General features: G+C 43.8%; 2 protein-coding genes across 3 annotated transcripts in view; one reads left to right on the forward strand and one right to left on the reverse strand.

Annotated features, from left to right (window-relative positions):
* The window catches only part of Nptn (neuroplastin), a 78,238-nt gene extending 67,378 nt beyond the window's left edge, over nucleotides 1-10,860 (forward strand). Inside the window, exons 6-9 of one of the 2 annotated variants that reach the window (XM_052762207.1) lie at nucleotides 1,100-1,373; nucleotides 8,226-8,247; nucleotides 9,273-9,347; nucleotides 9,855-10,860. In XM_052762207.1, coding sequence (XP_052618167.1) covers nucleotides 1,100-1,373; nucleotides 8,226-8,247; nucleotides 9,273-9,333 — 357 coding nt within the window. In that variant the 3' untranslated portion in view covers nucleotides 9,334-9,347; nucleotides 9,855-10,860. The remainder of the gene's footprint in view (nucleotides 1-1,099; nucleotides 1,374-8,225; nucleotides 8,248-9,272; nucleotides 9,348-9,854) is intronic. The other variant, XM_052762216.1, reaches the window with a different exon arrangement.
* Rec114 (REC114 meiotic recombination protein) overlaps nucleotides 10,486-20,382 on the reverse strand; it is a 108,262-nt gene continuing 98,365 nt past the window's right edge. Inside the window, exons 4-6 of the mRNA XM_052762231.1 lie at nucleotides 19,087-19,284; nucleotides 15,592-15,678; nucleotides 10,486-11,089 (exon numbers count right to left, since the gene is read on the reverse strand). Coding sequence (XP_052618191.1) covers nucleotides 10,931-11,089; nucleotides 15,592-15,678; nucleotides 19,087-19,284 — 444 coding nt within the window. The 3' untranslated portion in view covers nucleotides 10,486-10,930. The remainder of the gene's footprint in view (nucleotides 11,090-15,591; nucleotides 15,679-19,086; nucleotides 19,285-20,382) is intronic.

Here is a 20,382-nt window from a genome sequence, read left to right on the forward strand (position 1 = left end):
CAACAACAACAACAACAACAAAACACATTCTCAGCCGGGCGGTGGTGGCGCACGCCTTTAATCCCAGCACTCGGGAGGCAGAGCCAGGCGGATCTCTGTGAGTTCGAGGCCAGCCTGGACTACCAAGTGAGTTCCAGGAAAGGCGCAAAGCTACACAGAGAAACCCTGTCTCGAAAAACCAAAAAAAAAAAAAAAAAAAAAAAAAAAACACATTCTCTCTGTGAGTTCGAGGCCAGCCTGGGCTACAGAGTGAGTTCCAGGAAAGGTGCAAAGCTACACAGAGAAACCCTGTCTTGAAAAAAACCAAAACCAAAAACATATTCCTGAAGTCAGTCATCCCTTTGGATGTCCACCCTGCCTTAACCTATCATTACACACATACTGAGGTCTGAGGACAACTTTTGGGAGTTTGTTCTCTCTTGCTATCCTAGGTTCCAGGGATGGAACTCAGGTTGACAGGCTTGCATAACAAATGCATTTGCCTATGGAGCTCTCTCCTTCCTTCTTGAAGCTAGATTTCTTGTGTATCTTCCCTTTAATAGGATATGAGATGTATAGGTATTTATTAATTAGTAGATACTTGTTGATTGGTTGAATAGTCTTTAATGCCAGAGTCCTGGAAGGGAAGTCAGGGTTTTCTCCCTGCTCCCTCCTGAGAGCAAGTTTTTAGCATTGCTTCTGAGCAGTTTAAAGACTTGTCAGGACTGGTCAAGTAAAGAAATAAATGTGCTGGCTCTTACCAGACAGTCCTGAGGTTCTCAGACATGCCAGACATTGGGTATCTTGCTTCTCAGCTACAGTTGTTCTCCCCTGTTGTTTGAAGCAGCATTTGTTAATTTGTCTGTCTGTAGGGTCTGCAAGCAGCAGGCCTCCACTCACTCTGGAAGTTGGAGAAGTTCAAAGGATCAACAGTAATGGAAATTTGTACCCTATTTCTACCAGAAGTGTATTGAATCCTGAAGGGAAGTCATCAGTTAAGTGCTCAGAATCTTCTGAACAAAGATGGTGTCTCATTCCAGCCATTATCCTGATAAGAATGAGGATATTGTCACCCTTCCTTGGGTAGCTCATCTACTCTGACCTGCCTTTTTCCCCCCAGGACATTTCCAATAACTCTGGTCGCTTCTTCATCATCAACAAGGAGAATTACACTGAATTGAATATTATGAATCTCCAGATCACAGAAGATCCCGGCGAGTATGAATGTAATGCCACCAACTCCATTGGCACTGCCTCCGTTTCCACCGTCCTCAGGGTACGGAGCCACCTTGCCCCACTTTGGCCTTTCTTGGGAATTCTGGCTGAAATCATCATCCTTGTGGTGATCATTGTTGTGTATGAGAAGAGGAAGAGGCCAGATGAGGTTCCTGATGGTAAGAGCATCCCAACAAAACAGTAAAGTTGGGGTTGGTTCTTGGGTGGTTTCCAAGTACTGAAAGAGGAATATAAGGATCTGGTTAAGTACCGAAAGAGAAGAAAGAAAACTTTCATACTAGTGATAATCTGTGCTCCCCACTCCCCACAATTTTTGTATTAGCCACCTAGAGATATAATTAGCTCTCTCCCTGTTTAGGTGTTCTCCAAACCCTAGGCCTTGGCCTTCAGGCCATGTGGTGAATGGGCAGCTGTCAAACTCTTTGTTCAGCTCTGTCCTCCTTCAATACAGATCATCAGGCAGATTGAGCTTGAGGAGAATCCAAGTCAAGCCTAGAAGCCACCCCAAGATCACAGGCCACCTGTCCTTTCAGGCAGATTTAAGGTATATAATTGGTTGTCACATGATTACCTGGCATAGTCCCTGTAGGTAACTGTCCCAACCCAGTCTAGACGACTGTTCAGAAAGCCATTAGAAGGAGCCAGACTTGGGTTCCTTTTGTTGGTCTCTTTGGTAGGTCTTCAAGGCTCTCTTCTGGCTTTTCTGTTTGTGTCCCACTGACAAGAATGGCAGGGAAGATGTAGCTTACTCTAGGTTTAGGAAGCCAAGTGCCAACTCCTCAGCACACACTCAGGGCATTTCCCCAGCTGGCCCCGAGTTACAGAAGATACCATGGGAGTAGACCCGTCTGGAACCGTCATTAGAAAGCATGAGACCTGGATATGCGGGATATGCTTAAAATCGGGAAAGCTGTGGGAAAGTCTTGTATATTTGGTTATAGATTTTTGATTTCTAACCCTGTGAATAGAACAGAGAACTTATCGAAGCTTGAATCACTAGTATTCACTAAAAAGCTCCTCATCTTCTCCCCTATGAACTATAATACTGTATCAGCAAATAGAAATTGATTGGTCAACTAGCCATAACTGCCCCTTGCCTGTCACTGTCTAGACTAGAGGATGTACCCCAAGCTCAGTGCAGACTGCCTGGGGCCAGTGGTGGTGCTGGCTACCATCTGTACTTGTGGTACAGTGTCCTCCCCCAGACTTGATGGATCTATATCACTGAGCAGTAGTGTGTTTCCCTATCTCCACATCATACCATATCTGTTAGTGGACAGCACCAAGTGAGATCTTGTACTCCCTTGGAGAGAGTACAGCCTCAAAAGCATGGCATGGCTTTAGACTCTGAAAAGAATGTTTAAGAGCGACAACCACCTTTTCTTTCTTTTCCTTTCTTCTTAGCAGCTCTAAGTCTCTTGTCTGAACTAAGTAGAGTCTGAGTGGAGTTGAGTACTGAGATGGGTAGGAAGTCTTGACATTCATCTCTGAGGGAGATCTGGTGGGCTTCCGTCCTGATGAGCCGGATAGAAAAATGAGAGAGACGAGCTGGAAGTAGGGGGCCTTTGTCCAGTTCCTTGCAATAAAGGATATCCCCAGTTTTGCTTTCTCATTCTGTGAAGTGAAGCTGCATTCTTAGGATTTTCATGTGTCCCTGATGCCCCTTTCTCCAAGTTTTTCTTTTTCTTGTTAAATGTTAAGACACTCCCAAGGTAGAGTGCTGTGCCTAGATTCAGACCTGAGAATAAGGGAGGGAGAAGGTCGTCTACCTTTCAGATGTTTACAGCTTGGCTGTCTGGGAAGTCACATTTCATTCCTAAAAAGGGCCCATCCTCTTAGAATGTTTCAAACATTAGGAGCCTAAGGGCTTAGATTTAGGTCGGTGTTAGAGCCCAAGACCTGGAGTTTGTTCTTCATCACTGGAAGGGGATGGGATCCCCAAAAGGCCAGAGAGAGACTGAGACAGATACAACACTAGCTGTGCCAAATACCACCTTCTTCAACTTATATAAAGCTGAGGAGCCAAAAAGTTAGCTAAGAAAAGGCAAAGATGGGCTTCAAAGTCTGGTTTTTAAATTTAAGACAAGGGTGGCTGCCATTTTCACAGCAGTTGCACATTGGCTTAGCCTGTCCTTACCAGAGGGACCAGTCTTATAAGCCATTTGTGTTAGTGTTTCTGTCCCAGCATGTTTTAGGTTAGACTTCAGAAACTGTTAAAGGTAGTTCTGTCTGACAGGCACATGCCTGTGCATGGGAGCAGCTCTCCTCTTAAGAGTTCTTGGTGGTTGAAGTGAAGGGGGAGGGAGGGTGGCTGGTAGAGCCAGTCTTCGAAGAGCTTCCTGGATGGAAAAGCACGAGCTACATTTCTATAGAGAGTGAATGGACTCTCCGTAAAACAGATGACTGCAGGGTAAGTGCAAAGTGAACCTCCTTGCACTGGCTTCGGGAGAATATTATCATGCAAGCAGCTTTTACTTCTTTGTTGTTGGATTGGGTGAAAATCTGGGATTCCGGAATGATCGCACTGTTCACCATCTCTCCTTTCCCGACAGCCAGTACGGTCCAGGGTCCATTTTCCACCTCCACTTCCCTGCCCCCTTCAGCATTGTCAGACTTCTCCCTGCTTCCATCTCCCTCTTTGGGTTTTGGCTTTTCTTCTGGAAGAGGGGTGTGTGTTGATCTTCAGTGAATTTTCCTTATGTTGTGGCCTTTCCTTTGTTAAGTTTCTCCTCAGCTCCCATCTCAATTCATAAGAACGGCAAACTCACTGATGCTTTGTTCCTATTTTCTCCTCCCTTAATTTACTTGTAGATACACATACATATTTTTAGTCTGTTGAGGATGAATGAAGAGGTGTACTCTATCTGAGACAAACTCAGAATGTTTTAGTGATGAAATCTTACCTATAATCGTGGCTGTTAGCCTCTTTATGCCACTATGAAAACGTGAAGTTTTTATAGGTCTGGTGTGCTTTTTATTACCAACATCTGTGGTTGATTTGAGCTTCAGTGAACTCTAAAAAGAAACTCATGTACTTATATTTTCGGTAGTCTGTAGTTATTGGTAACTTTTCTGCTTAAGTAGAAAGCACTAAGTGAACAGTGCAACAATATAAAAGAACACAAATACAGAATTAGAAAAGCATGTGTCCCTTTCGATTTCTCGCACTGAAAATGTATATGGTTGAGGTTAACTGCTTTCTTTGAAAGCGGCTTTGGTCCATTTATCTCCTGAGTACTCAGGCCATTTCATAGAAGAAATCACACAGTTCTTTAGTCCCCTGTTAGATCTTTTTGAGGACCAGTGCCACATAAGTTATCTCATAGGTAGATTATTTACACATGCACTTCACTTTTAGTGTTTCTAGTAACAAGTCAATTACAGAGTCCATTCAGAGCTTTGCCTTTCATGGAGAGTACGCCGAGAGTGTTAAGTAGTGCAGTCTTCCTTCTGTTACAACTGGACTCCTACTTGGAGCCACATTTGTGTTGGTCCCTTTTTGACTCAGCTCAGAGTACAGTTAACATATCCCTCCCAGGATTCCTTCTACCCACTGGTAAACAGGCTGGGGTGAACCTGCTCAGTCTTGGGGCCTTCCGTTCTACTAGATATTTTGGTGTCCTTGAAGGCATTGAGTTAAAACAGCTGATTTAAGAAAGAAAATACTAGCATCAGAAACTCTTCAATTTTCACACTGGGATAATTTTTTAAGTTGGTCAAAGGATTCTTCCTGAAGTTACTGGTGGAGGAGGTACTAGCATAGCAAGTTTGAGGGGCAGAAGAGGGAGAGCACTGTTTAGTAACTGTGACCTGAGTTCTCTTAGACTCTTTGAACTGAAGCCTTGTTCTGATAGTCCAAAATTTGTCAGTTGATCAAAGCATTTGGTAGCATATGGAGCTTCATAGCAGGCCAGAGATGCCGGAAAAGAGGGACTTGGTAACGTGACACCAAAAATACATTCCGTGTGCTTAACTAGGGTCAGTCACAAGTACCTTGTGAGAAAATACAGATGAAACATGGAAAATGATTCAGAGATGGGGCAAACCACAATAAACTCTAGCACTTGAGGCAGGAGGATTGTTTGATGCCAGCCTAGGCTAGATAGCAGGTTCTGCCAAGGGATGGTGGTGGTGGCTGAGGACGTAACTTATTTGGTAGAGGGCTTGCCTGGCAGGCACGATTCCACCTTCGATCCTCAGCAACTTAGAAACATCCATGGCAGTGCATACCTGGAAGCTTAGCACCTAGGAGGTGGAAGCAGGTCACCCTCAGCCATGTAGGGAGTTGGGCCAGTGTGGGGAATAAAGATCTTATTACTCCACTCCACAAAAAAAGATCGAACACACACACACACACACACACACACACACACACACACACACACACACACACACACACACACACCCCAGTGAGGTGATTAAAGTGGCATAGGGGCTTTGACCAGAATCAACTCTTGACTGTTTTGAATCTAAAGCCATCACTTTATGTTGTATAGTGGGTGCAGTATGTTACTTACTGCATCTCAGTGCCCACCCCAGATAATGAGGTGTGTGTGTGTGTGTGTCAGGATGGGGGTGGGACGGGCCTTGAGGGCAGCCGTACTTCAGCGAGGAGAGAGCATTCAGGCAAATCAGTCTGTGCACCACTCCAACAGGAGCGTCACACTCATCCAATGGATTCCAGAAGCATCTTGTTTCCTTCTCCCTCAGTCCTCTCCTCTCATCTAGCCAGTGGCTGTGAGTAATCCCCAGGTGGAGAGAACAGTCTTTAAGGCGGCTTTGACCTGAGGGTTTGGGGGTATGTTGATATTTGTCGGTTACTGTGACTTCTTTTTTTTCCCCCTTCAATTGCATCAAACCCTTAAAAACATGGTGGTAAGTGAGCGATATGCATGCTTTTGGAGTTTGTTTAATCTCCGCTTCAGTCTATACAATGCACAGTTCATAATGTTAACACTTTCTTCAAGTTTACTTCATTCACTTTCACAACTAATTTGGATTTTCAGTTTGCTGTTTAGTCCTCATTTACTTTATTTTGTGCCTTTCTCTGTAACTCTGTTCTCTCCTGACCTCCTGTGGAGGTCAAGGTGTTCTTTTGTCTGGCCTGTATGGGAGAGTGGTGCTGCAGGCAGTGGCTCAGCACAGGGTGGGGTGGGGTGTCCTCTTCTTTGTGGTGTCCAAGTGGATTTGGGAATGAAAGGGGGTTCCTGGGATTTAGACACTGTGAGTCACAGCTGCTCCCACTTTCAGGCATGGCAGCTCCACCAGAGACACTGTTGCTCATACTCACATGCAAACCCTTGCATGTGGCTAGCTTGTTCCGTTGGAAAGTGGTTTAGACACCAGGGTACATCCCCACGCCAAAAGAAAGGACTGTGGTGTGAAGTGCGCTTGGGTTAGTCTAGTGTCCTGCTAGGAAAAGACTGGCCTTGCTATTGTGTTTTCCCTTCTCTTGTTTTTTTAAAGTTGGGAGTGGATTTGGCTGTCTTGCATTAGAATTTTGTATTTTGGGGTGCACACTAAAATTAATCAGTTTGTTCCTGTGTCGTCTTTAAATTCCCAAGGTGCTTAGCTTCTAGCATGTTATCTGATTGGCCTGCCCTGGGTGCTGACCAGTAGGCTGTGGAGGGGAGGGTTCAGGCTGGGCTTGTGTGTCTTAGTACCTGGTATGTCCTTGTATCTTTCCACTGCATACACAGCAAACAGATGTCTTGGGTGTCCTGAGTCCTAGTTTGTTCTCTGTACCTCTTTTAATAGCAGTGTTGTTAGTGGTGGACTCCTGTGGACACTGGTATGTTGCTAGCCTATTGTTTTGCTGATGAGTCATTGGTTTGTGGTTAGTTTTTGTTTTGTTTTGTTTTGTTTTAAATCCTGTTTTGCTCCAGTCACTGTGTGCTGGCGGTGGCTTTGCCTCTCCGTTGCCTGAAAGGAACAGGTGGAGCAATGTCTCCCTGACAGACATTACTCCTGATATGTGCTCCTGCAGATGCCTACACCAAGATTGTAATCTCCATAACTGCTTCATGTGCACCAAGTCCCCTTGTGGAATCCTGCTGAGAGTTTTTCTAGATGCCTTCAGTGAAAGCACCCAACTGTTGTACAGTAAAAACAAAGGGTGCTTACTTGGTATCCTCCTTTTGTGAGTTTTTAAATAACTTTTTTTATTTTAATAACATTTTCTCGATGTATGCATATCTACTAAGAGAAGACCAAGTTGTCAGAATTATGAAGTATTAATAAGGCTTCTAAATGCAAATGACAAAAACTTTTTAATTAAAAAAACAAACATCCTATGGCTTTTCTTGTTTTGGCCAGGGCACAAAAGTGAGCCCATCTTTTTGTGTGGAGTTCTATAGAAGGGTGTCACTCTTCAGCTCTCCCTATGATGTCACAGAACATCCTCTGCTTCTCATATGTCTCTTCCTGGCCCAGTTGAGCATGGGTAGCCAAGGATTAGGTTGAACTATTATGGCTTCATCTTCCTCAGTCTCATGCTTCAGATCAGTGACCTCATAAAGATTGTAAAACAGCAGGAAAAACAGTGCCCTCTGGGGAAGTGAGGATGTGTGGTTAAATGTATAGAATGTACACATCCATTTACATTGAAGAACTGCATACATTCTCCACAAGAAAACAAACAGCAGGATTTTACAACTGAAATGTTGGTTTGTCTTCTCATCTATTTTGAGTGAACCACTGGAACTTGGGGACAAGATGAGTACAATGATATTGCAGCCTATCTGTCCGCTACAGTTGCAGTTTTTCATGACGAGCATTCAAAGTGTTAACTAAAACCATTGAAAGAACATATCTGCCATTAAAACTGAATCTAGAAACAACTTCATGAGTGTTTTGCACCTCCAGATGGAATGGCCTTTAATAAATGCTATGAATAGCCATGTTTGCCACTTGCACTTGACTGTCCTGTTCATTCTTAGGCAGAGTCTAATGGCTTTCTCCTTTCTTCTCTTCTATCTCATGGATCATTAAAAACCGAACATCTCATATAGATGATGAACCAGCCGGGCCAATGTGAGTACTTCATTGGATAGATTTTACAGTTTGAATTGTGTTGTGTTTGCAGTTTGGCCAAAAGGAATACTAAAGATTGTAAGAGAAGGCAATTCCCTTACAATGAAAGTTGCAGTGTACACTTTTTTTCCTCTGAGACAGGGTTTCTCTGTGTAGTTTTGGTACCTGTCCTGGATCTCACTCTGTAGATCAGGCTGGCCTCGAACTCACAGAGATCCACCTGGCTCTGCCTCCCGAGTGCTGGGATTAAAGGTGTGTGCCACCACCGCCACTTTTTAAGCCTGACAGAATTCTGACTGGTGACCTCTTGATTCCTAGGCCAGGTCTTGTTTTTAGCCATACAAGTGAATAGTATGCAAAAGAAATTGAAAAAAGATTATGCGTTTGACATGCTTAAACTGATAATATAGGAGAAGTAAGCAGTATAACCAAGTCAACTTCAAACTGGACTGTAGAATTAGACAAACTACTGTCTAGTTCCATTAACAATTGCTGACGAGAGATGGAGCTGTAACATGGAATGAGTCCAAGGCTACCAGGCTTTCCTAGAGTTGGACGTTATAAGAAACCAGAGGGGCAGTTGGTGGGTTAATGGCCAAAGGGCTCAGCATGGCTAGTTGCTGGTCATCTTTTATCATTTAAGAAATTAAGTGTTCAAGCCGAGCAGTGGTAGCGCATGACTTTAATCCCAGCACTTGGGAGGCAGAGACAGGTGGATCTCTGTGAGTTAAGGCCAGCCTGGTCTACAGAGTGAGATCCAGGATAGGTTCTAACGCTACAGAGAAACCCTGTAAGCATAGTTTAGAAATCAAAGGGAAAGCATTGTCTGCCTTTGGGAGTCTGAAGGATCTATTCATTGAAAGTAGGAGGTACTTTATGTAAGGAATGTTATACACTACTGTTAGAAGTAGACTTTGCTGCTACACCAGGGATGGAAGGAAGTGAAGAGTCTCTGTTTCCATGTGTTGTATTTTTCAAACGATAATGACTAGTTGAACTCACACAGTGCAATTTTTCCTCCAAAGGAAAACCAACTCTACCAACAATCACAAAGATAAAAACTTGCGCCAGAGAAACACAAATTAAGTACTGCTTATAATGTAAGTATGGCCTTCTTTAGAGATTTAAAAGTTCTATTCAAATGAACTGTGCCTCTGCTCACCTTTCTACGAATTCTTCAGTAGTTCGTGTTATGTGGTAAGACCTTATTGTTAATTTCAGAATAGCTGATACTGATGGAAAAAGTTCTTTCTGTTCACTGCAATGTATGGAAAGGGAATGTATTTCAGCTGTGTTGACCCACATATTTATATTAGGTTTATTTCACAATAAATACCTTGCATTGCAGTCTCCTTACATATTTTTAAAAAGAAACAAATTGTTACCTTCTTAGATAGAGTATCCCAAAAGCCTGTTAGTACCATGCGTGATCTCCGCTGAAGGCAAGACAGAGGTGGTGGCCGTAAGGCAGCATGCCTACACACATGGAGATCAGAAGTTCATCCCACATCCCTGAGCATGCTGTTTGAACCAAAGCTTTGTTTGATGTGGCACTGACAGCTGTGAGTGACAGTGCATATTCTTAATTTCTAATACTTCCTTTACAGCTCTTTAGGTTCCTGAAAACGGTGGCATCATGACCTGCTACATTTTCTGCTTGGACCTTTTTGGTCTCTCCCTTCAAGTGAGCAACACCACAATGACCGTCTAAAGCATGCCTTATTTAGCCTCTCCTATAAGGGTGACCTAGCCAGGTACATTTTAAACAATGCTTCAGTGTAGAAGGTGTAAACTATTTTGGGCTTGATGTGCTGTGAATGTTGCTTCCCCTCCCTTTGGTAAAATATTTAAATAGAAGTGAAAAGGTCCTCTGAGGATCAGATCATGCATGCGCCATTTTTTACATATGCAGCTGTTAAATTGGCAAAGCTCTAAATGCACTGCTGCCATCTAGTGATCATTTTGTAAAGTACAGCAAAACCTACAGATATATACAGTATATAAATATATATATATATTTATATTTTTGGGGGTGGGAGAAATCCAAAATAAACTAAACGCTTGTTTCATTTTTAAGCTGCTGATACTCATTCCTTATTGTCTGTTGTCAGATGAGGAAGCTGCAGTTCTGGTACATGAGAGTGTAAACTTAAGTCTCATTCTAAGGGCTTACCCTATAACTTTTAAGAACCTGGAACAGTCCACTGAACAGCTGTAATGAATTGCAGTATATATGTATGATTGCTTTTTAAGTGACTTTTCCTTTTGTCAAATCATGTAAATTCTGAAATCTTTTGCACTGATGTGTTGAACTACTTATTCTTGTACATTCGATCAAGGCAACTTTTATAATTTCCCCTTTTGTTTTCAATGACCCTGAAATGTTAATAGCATGGTGATACTCTATGCAACTCTAGTTATACTTTTTGGTTTGACACTGTATTTTTCACATCGATTTAATGATTGATGATAGATTTTATAACCTGACTGGGTTCTCATTCGGTACTAACTGTAGATGCATGTACTTGTGTTCTGTGTAATTATTGAAGTGCAATGGTGTACAAAAAAAAGTGGATTCACCTCTTTTTAACAATAAAACATTGATAAAAGGTGCTTGGAATAATACTCTTTATTCAAATATTTTCAGTTCCTTAATTGCATATGTGTGCAGGGCTTTGGTTTCTTAGCTCTGTGTGATCTTTTTAAGTTCCTTCTCCACCTCTTCCACAAATGCTGGGAAGTTTTGATCCATGAGGCATAAGCGTAGAAAGGGGCGCAACTCTTCTGCTCCCCATGAAGATTGTTCATAGGCTAGGGGCAGCTTCTCTGATGCCAGGAGTCTCTGCAGGGGTGCCAAAAAAAAGGGAGGGTTGACTGCGGGTGGGAACACTATCCCAGATGATATAATATAGGAAACAATGCCTTAAAATTTAGAGAAACACTACCCCAAAACTAAAAGTTCCTGGCTTTACAAAGTCCTTTTCCACAGTTAGGTTTCACATTTATTAGGTTGTGTTTATGTTTCCTTCTTTCATCCCTCTGGCACACTTGTATTGTCTCCCTGCTTCCTGTCTCCCCACCCTCACAAAAAACAAGAGTTTCACTATCACTCAGGCTGGTCCCAAATGCCTATATTATAGCTAGGTAGTATTTACTGTTTTATTTTCTAGATATATACAAAAAGTAAGAGAAGCTTGGATCCTTAAGGAGATGTATCTATAAAGTTGAGATCCAGGGAACAAACACTATGCTACTAACATTCTTCATGTGGAAGGTGGATTCTGAATGGAAATAGGTGTCTACCTGGGGATGTAGCTTAGTGATAGAATACTTGCATAGCATGGATAAAGTGTAGAGTTTGATCCTTAGCATCACCAACAAAAGCAGGGTTGGGGGAGGTGGTTGTAAAGTGACCATCCAAACGACAAAAGTCATGGTTTTGTGTTTTGTTTTGTTTTTTTTTTTTTGGTGGTGGCCATCTGAGTAATTTGACAGAAACACGCAACCTTTCCCACAATCAAAATACAGGATGCTTTGTGTCCTAAAAAAAAAATTTCTTGTGCTGTTGACTGTTGTCAAACCCTTAAGGCTGGATAACTCTGAATCTCTTCTCCAGCCTTCATGTTGCCTTTTTAAAAAATGTTATCTTCTGTACAATAAATCATAGTGTAAACTCCCTTTTTAATGAGTCTCACTCCCTTGATTTCTTGACTAGACAGTGGAATAAAAGTAGTATGCATTCCATAGAAATTGCACTTTAGCGCTTGTCCTTTCCTTCGGTAGCAACATGAGATGCAGGCAGCATGGTGAGCTCTGGCTTCCTGTCCCAGGCACGAAGGTCTGTAGCCTGTACTCCACGCTTATGTTGCTAAACTATAATGTTCCAGAGTTTAGGTGTTTGAAACATTTTAATGTATTTCGCTTTACAATGACTTGATACAGATTCAGCCACACTGTAAGCTGGAGAGCATCTGTATTTTGGCTTCTTTCACTTAATATGGGTTAATGTTAAGTGTATGTGTAATTCATTCCCATTTTTGAAATTAAATATTCAGTGGTGCAGGTGTACCACAATTCACACATTCTCTTTCAGTTGGCCTGGGTTTTGCTTTGTGTTGCTATAAATGTTCAGAAGGTTTGTTTGAGATGGTATCTTACCATGTGGCCTAGACAGTTTTCTCTGACTCACCTGTGTGAACCCTTCTGTGTTCACCTTATATAAGTACTGGGATTGCAGGCATGTGTTACTGTGCCTCTTTAAATTCAGAGTTTCATTTATTAAAATAGGCAGATACCTAGGAGTAGCATGGCTGGGCCATATACTAAGTGTACTAAGTAACTTAAGGCAAACTGCCAGGGCCCTATCGTTGTGCACTTAGAAGTACTGCAGTTTTTCTTCGTATTGTGACTGTATGGAAATGCAGGGGCACACATACCACAATGTGTACCTAGAGACCAGAGGATGACTTTTAGTAGTCAGTTCTTTCCTGCCACCTTGTTGAGACAGGATCTCTCTTGTTTCTGGCCTTGTAGCTTCAATAAATTCTTTTATCTCTGCTTCCCATCTTGCCACAGGAATGCTGGGATTTAGGGTGTCTGGGACTGAACTTGGGTTATCAGGCTTGCCTGGCAAGTACCTCTACCCACTGAGCCACCTTACTGGCCCTCTGAGTTTGTTTTTAATTTTGGCTTTTCTAAAAAACATGCAGAGCTGTCTCATTGTAGTTTTAATTTACATTTCTCTGATCAGAAGTAATACTGAACATCAATTCATGTATTTATTGGACATTCATATGGCTTTGGGTAACCTGCAACATTTTAAAACCAATTAAGGAGCTGGAGAGGTGAGCTCATAAAGTGCCAGAACTCATGTGAACAGAAGTAGTGTGGTATACCTGCAATCCTGGCACTGGGATTGATTGTGGGTTTCTTGTTTAAGAGGTCTCAAGTTGCACAGGGTGGTCTCAAACCCCTTATGTTGCCAAGGGTAATCTCGAACTCCTGGTCCTCCTGCCTCTACCTCTTGAGTACTAGGGTTACAGGCATATGAATAGAACCCAGGGCTTCATGTGGGCCTACATCACCAACCCTGAAAACCAATTCATAAGTTTAAATATTAGAGTTCAAACTGAAGTCTGACTGTGCTTGACTATTTGAAAGATGTCATCTCTTGACAAACGTGGAGTCAGTGAGTTCCAGCTGTTGAGATCCACTTAGTTTTGGATCTCTGGCTCATGTGTCTGGCAGACTGCTTACACTAATGCTGTCAGGTAGATAACTCCTGTCAGAAAGGTAGCTCTCTTTCTGTGGGAATACTACATGGCTTACTGCCTGTGTTCCAGAGTATTTCTCTAAGAATAACATGTATCAATAACAGGAATTTACCTTTCTAAATTTAAATTGAGTTTTAGATTCTGCCTAAAGGAAGTAAAGAGAAAATGAAAATAGTCCATCGTGTTCTCCATTGAGAGCCGCTGTTAACACGCAACAGTGTTTATATATACTTTCAAATTTAGTATATGAAAGAATGGTATTTCATAGCTTTAAGGAAAAAAATCAGTGTGCTATGATTGTCCATGCCAATGACAGGGCTTGACATCAATTTGATTTACTTGTTGCTGGGGAGGTTGTGGGAGGTTGCCATGACACACACGGAGGTCAGAGGACAACTTGCCGAAACCAGGTCTTTTCTTCCACTTCATGGGTCCAAGGAATCAAAATGAGGTCATCAGGCTTGGCAACAAATCACCTTTAGCCACTGAGTCACTTGCTGGCCCTGATCACAGTTCTCATATGTGTAGTAATACTGTACTTTAACCACTTAGGATAGTGAGCATTTATGTTGATTCCATTCTTAATTGTAAACAGTATTATAATAAACATTCTATGTACAACTATATATCTGAAATGCAGCTGTAAGAAAGTAGAATAATAAACTTGGTTTATATTAACTGGCTTCCAAGAAGTTTATCCAACTTTGTATTCACAGGATGATCTGCCCAAAAGGTCAGAACAAATTCGTGCTGTTTCTGGTCTTGTCAGTATTGTGTAAATCAGCTGCTGGGGCCCCACTGATGGCAGTGTTCTCCTCTGTAAGAGCGCAGCACCTTGCCCTGCTCACTCACTCCCCAGAACAAAGAAAAAAAAAAGTCTACCTACTGCTGGACAAGGTTTTTTACCTTCACAGTTGCTGGGTCATTAAGGATAAGAATTCTGTCTTTTTTCCCCTCTTCTGTGTGTGCAGATTGGGGATTGAATCCAGGGTCTCATACATAAGCATTTGCTTTCCTGCTGCCTTCTCTCAAGTTCTTTATCTGTAACTACCCCATTTTATTTTTAGTGGTAAGCCAGACCCCCACCCCACCCCCAAAAGCCCTTATTTTTCTTTATGTTCCACTCTTTACACAGTTTAATAGATACTATTCAAATAAAAACTCTTCATCCTTGCATATTGATGGATATGCTGGCTCTGCGGAAAGCACGAGCTGCTGGCACAAAGCCCTTGCCTGGTATAGCCAGGATATAGTGAACCAAAAACTCCTCGGGATTCCAGCAGAGGGGGACAGCTGACAACTATAAGTGTGACTGGAACTACAAGTGGGCAGGAGCTGTCTGCAAGGCAGCTGAGATAGCAAGCCAAAGAAGATTCTGAAGGGTCCTGGCAATAGTTCTTCAAAGGGCTGAGTAGGCTCCCTGGGCTCAGGCAGACTTACCAAGCTCACTGTTTATGAGCTGTGGCATACAGCCGTTGGTCCAAGGATTTAAAGAATCGGGGGTAGGAGAGGTGGGTCTGTAGGCACGGGCAGCTCATATGGCTTTTATCACCTGTGTCCTTGGAAGTGTGGTGTTCATGTTAAATGTTCTGGAAATGGTTCCAAGGCCATCTTTACCAGAGCCCATGTTCTGAAAAACAGCAATAGGTTTTTGTTTTTTTTTTTTTTTTTTTTTTTATATGCCTTCCACCTACTTTCCAACGCTCCTTAGTTGAGACTGTAGCACTGAAGGTTGGCCCTGCAGGAATTATAGTCCAGATTTGGTTTGGGTATTTGTTTTAGAATAGTTTACAATCTTCATTCCAAAATTGAATTCATTTCTTTTGTCCTTTTGGGGAGGTGGTGATTTAAGTTCTTTCTAGCACGGTAAGCAGCCCCTCTTCATTTCCTCAGGCAGGCAGTCTGCACAGGCCACCACCATCTGTACTCGAAGGGCAGGGTAAACGGCAGCCACCGTCCTTTTAGCTTCTGTTCGGAACACTTAGGTTCTTTCCTATAGCAAGGGAAAGACTTGAGGAATATCAGTTCTTGTGGACTACCATTTTTAGGACAAAACCCAGCACAGAGATACCTGAGCTAGATGCGTCACTGAAGTCCTTCCCTCCAGAGCACCAGTGCCAGCTGCCATATACACCTGCTGCTCCAGGTTCAGGTAAGGCTGCAGAGAAACATACAGTTAGAGGAGGGGGTTAGAGATTGATCTCAGTGGGGTGCTCTTGAGTCCTCAGCTCCAAGGGTTCATCTCTGGAGACAGACAAACAAAGAAACGTACTTAGGAAAGACAGTCCTGGTGATAGGTACCACAGCACAGGTACCTATCACCGTCTACCTGGTGGTCTCGGCCTGATGGGCAGTTAGCTATCACAGCGCACTTCTGCCCAGAAGACCCATGTGTGACTCAAGACTATGATCCAAGGAAGCAGGAGCACTGTGTGCCACCCTGTGTACCCTATGTGCTTATGGAACCCCTGCATGCTGTAAGACAGCATTTTAATAAGAGTACATTGTAAGAATCTCATTTTGAACAGTGTGCAGTTGTGAGTTTTTCATTAAATAAAATTCCTTAGATAGTTCTAGCAACTGTTTCTACTTTATCCAAGGCACTGAGTGATACAGGATGGGCATTAGATGAACAGGACAGAGGTCCCATCCTCTGGAACTCTGTAGCCTGCTAAGAGCCAAGTTTATCTCCTACCACATCCACAGGCCTGGCCGTGCTCTGGGAACCTGTAGCCACACTGCTAATCTTGAGGAGAAGAGTGTCCCTGTGCTAGGTAATAGAGAAAATAAACTGCTCTCTGAGGGCATCTCTTGTCCATCAGAAACATGTCTGTCTGCCAGAAGAAGAGGTTACTCAGCCTGCCTTCTATGAAGAAGCTGACTTGCTAGTGAGTTGGTGACAGAAAACCAGACTTGAAAGTACCCTCTCTGCTCCCCAAATAGGGATGGGCACACAATGAGAACTAGTGGATACCAAAAATCAAAATGAGAAAAGGCCAAGGCGGGTGTGGGATATGGGTGGGGAATGGGATGGGAGTATATAGGAGCCCTTAGGTAAGTCTGGATCACATGTTCTGTTTCTATAGTTTCTCTAACAGAAGTCAAACTCTGGTGCTTAGTAACCCTCCATCTCTGCTGTCAGTGCTTTCTGGGACACCTATTAGTTCAGTTCACATGGTGCTGCACCAGTGGAAAGAGGCCAGCCAAAATACCATCCCCCAACACTGAACAGCAGCTGAGGGTGGCCAGACTCTTGAATCTGGTGGACTCTTGGACTCAGGTGGGCCTCCTCACCAGCAGAGGAGAGGAAGGCTTTATGCACATAGTAACAGACTTCACCCACCTCTGTGCTCACTAAAAGAAAAGGTCATAAGAACTACCACCTTCTTCCTGTCTGCCCACACTCCCTGCCCAGCCCTCTCCTATGGTGGGGTGGGTTGCCTCAAAGGCCCTTGATTGAGAAACACCTGGTGAGGCCACAATTAACAAAATTACAAGGCTGAGGAAAAGTAAAAACTAAAGCCAAGAAATGACTCAAGAACTTTAAATAGAAAAGACATAGAATTATCCCTATCTGCAAAGAAGGGAACAACTACTTCAGACTAAAAGGACATAGTATTGGTAGACATACACTTGAACGCAGCAATGAACCGAACTTGGCCATGCCTCAACTTTTAAGGTAGACTAAGCATGTATATAGATTTGCATGTCAGAAGTTGCGGGTCAACTTGGGAAGCTCAGTGGATTTACCTAGCTGTCTGCTCTGCCACCTCAGTGTGTCTCCTGTTCCTTCTGGGTTCTGGAGGTTCTGATCTTTGCTCACTGGCAGGAAGAGCAGAGCTGAGAAGGTAGCTATGCTGGCAGCAGCGATTGTGATGGACAGTGTGGTTTCTGTTTTGTCTGTCAGGCACTGTTCAGTGTTCCCAGCAATTCTCGCTCACCACTTCACAGAGGAGGTTCATGGCTTGCACAAGATCACTCAGCTACCACAAAACCAGGCCAGAACTCTGACCTAGATCTGTTCAGATACCAGAGCTTATGGCCTTTGTATAACATCAGGCTGTCTCAACTATCCAAAACACCAAATTACAGATGAGACAAGACCCTGAAAATAGACCCAGTACTTTTAGGGTGTTTCTACCTAGCCAGTTGGGACCAGCCTTTAAAGTCAGCACACCAGAGCCTTCATCTGCTGTTCCAGCTCACAGCTCCAGTCTGCATGTGTTCCTAGATGGTGCGGCCCTAACTTGCCTTACTGGTTTATGTGCACACAGGCAGCACAGACTGAACCATAGCAGTGCACTTGCAATGCCCCGACACCACAGCCACTTGTCTGTTTTGCACTTGGACAGCTCTCTCGCAGCCATTTGGAATCTTTAGGTACCATGCATTGGTCAGCTATAGATACTGGTTCAGTCAACTACACCTAACTTCCAGGTGTTAACAGAGTCTGTCACTGGTTCATAAAGAGTAAATCACATTCACTTAGGCTCAGAATGTCTTTGGGGTCAGGAAGGCCCAACACCTGTGTGGTAGACACAAGTTTTCCAAGATTCTGATTTCAACTTAGACTTCCAGCCCAGCACACTGCACAACCCTGTAATTTTAGCACTCTGGAGGCTGGGGCAGGAGGATCACAGGTTAGAGGACAGATCCTAAAACCAAAACTGGGACCTTCTGTGCCTGTCAGTAAGTAGTGTGCATTGTTATCTGGGGTGAAAGGCCTAGCTTCCCTTTGAGATGATCACTGGAAGCTGCACTGCTATGGGGTGGGTGCCCATGGCTCTGTTAAGCACCATGTGAGGGCAGAGGCAGTTTGGCTGCTGGGGCCAGGTGTCTCACCCAGGTGCTTTCCAGAAACAACCAGCACTCATCCAGTGTGGGCCCTTTTTACTCTGCATGCCTTGTGAAGGAAGGGTGTGGCGGCTGGCAGTTGTGTCCACTGCTTGGCTTGTAGTGGCAGGAGCCAGACCCACAGGTCTTTGGTCCTCCTAAAGGACAGTGAAAGTGGTGGGTAACATTTTACTGTGATGAAAGTGTTTTGACCTTGGGTCCCAGGGATCAGGCTTTGAGAACCCTTGCTCTGTGATGACACTGAAATACTGCTGAGGCTCCCTGTCATTTCTTTGAGATTAGGCAGCTAATTTGAAAGTATGAACCTTGAATTGAAAAGATCACTCAACAGATACTTTTAAAAATGATTTGTGGGGGGCTGGAGAAATGGCTCAGAGGTTAAGAACACTGGCTGTTCTTCCAGAGGTCCTGAGTTCAGTTCCCAGCACCCATATGGTGGCTCACAACCATCTGTAATGAGATCTGGCGCTCTCTTCTGGCCTGCAGGGATACATGCAGACAGAACACTGTATACATAAAAAATAAATCTTAAAAAAAAATGATTTGTGTGTGTGTGCATGCACGCATGTGTACACACTCGAGCATATGTGAGTGAGGAGGCTCGGAGAGCATAGTGGATCGCCTTGAGCTGGTGTTAGAGGTGACAGTTCACCTGGGTCCTCACTGCATTATGCCATCGGGTTTCTTGTGGACCTAGCACATCAGCACTCACCCCCTGCTGCAGCGGTTCCTTCCCTTGGCTTTTGCCTGCCCCCGGTGGGCCTGGGCTCTGCTGATGCTGCTGGCCGATGCTGTCAGGTGCCTGAACGGTGATGTACTGGGCCAGGATCCGCACACAGCTGCAGCAGTGCTCCAGCGCCTCTTCCTCAGACTCCCCACTAAACTGTACACGAAACATGCGGCTCTTGTTCTGTGTGAAAATCAAATGCCATCACTGAGAGGTGTTTGCTGTGGGGTCTTCGGGTGAACACTCTCCTGCTTGTTGGGGCTAGTACAGAGAAGCCAGGAACTTGTTTCTGTGCCTTTTTAGAAGCCTTTCCTCGTGGGAATGCATTTCTCTCAGGCAACCGACACTAGCAAACTGGATGGTCTACTGAGTGAGTGGTAGGCTGGTGTTTTGTCTTGCTTTCAATACAGATTTTACAGCTGATATTTTTAAATTTTTAATAAATTTTTAGGTTAGCATACAAAATAGCAAGTTTCACAGCATCTAATTCCTTAAATAGAAAAATCTGGAAACAATATACGACAGTCCTGGTTCAACAAAATGTTTCTGAATGGAAAGGGAAGAGCAGGCCAGGCTGGGGAGATGGTTCTGAGAGTTACGTGCTTGCTGTGCAGACATGAGGACCTGCATGGGACCCCAGCGTCCAGGTAAAGGCCAGGCACTGCAGTTGGCCTGTAATCCCTGCACTGGGGAGTGGAGGAGGGAGGACCCCAGGGTCGCGGTGGCCAGACAGCCTAGCTGAAACACAGTGAGAACCTGCCTCAAAAAATGAGGAGGAGAGGGACTGAGAAGACTGAGCTCTGACCTCAGGGAACATCCTACATACATGAAGGCTTACGCAGGAGGGAAAGGAGAGGAAGCAGGCTGCCATATGAAATGAGGTAGGGAACTTCCATGTCCTGGGGAGAGGACACCTCATTAAGGATCCCTAGACAGCTGACTGTTACCCCTTTAGTTTCCTCTATGAGTTACATCCTTGGGCAGATTGACAAGTGTGGGACAGGACAACTACAAACAACTCCCCCTCCCAAACCTAGATGTGGCAGTTCAGAGTTACTTGATCATAGGCTTAAAAACAGGCCTGGGCTGTAATAACAAAACCACTAGTAACAGTTTCCTCCTTCTAGGCTGGTATTCTGTCTAGATGAGTCAACCTACACAAAGCCACCCAAGCGACAGCAAATGCAGTTGTGCAGGTTTTTCCCCCGTAAAGAAAGCAGGTGCGGAGATGAGCATGCAGACCACCCACCCTTTATACTCTATGTAAACCACATATGTTAG

Source organism: Peromyscus californicus, unplaced genomic scaffold (genome assembly GCF_007827085.1).
Source record: "Peromyscus californicus insignis strain IS unplaced genomic scaffold, ASM782708v3 Scaffold_11__1_contigs__length_118956290, whole genome shotgun sequence".
In the NCBI taxonomy this organism is placed as follows: Eukaryota; Metazoa; Chordata; class Mammalia; order Rodentia; family Cricetidae; genus Peromyscus; species Peromyscus californicus.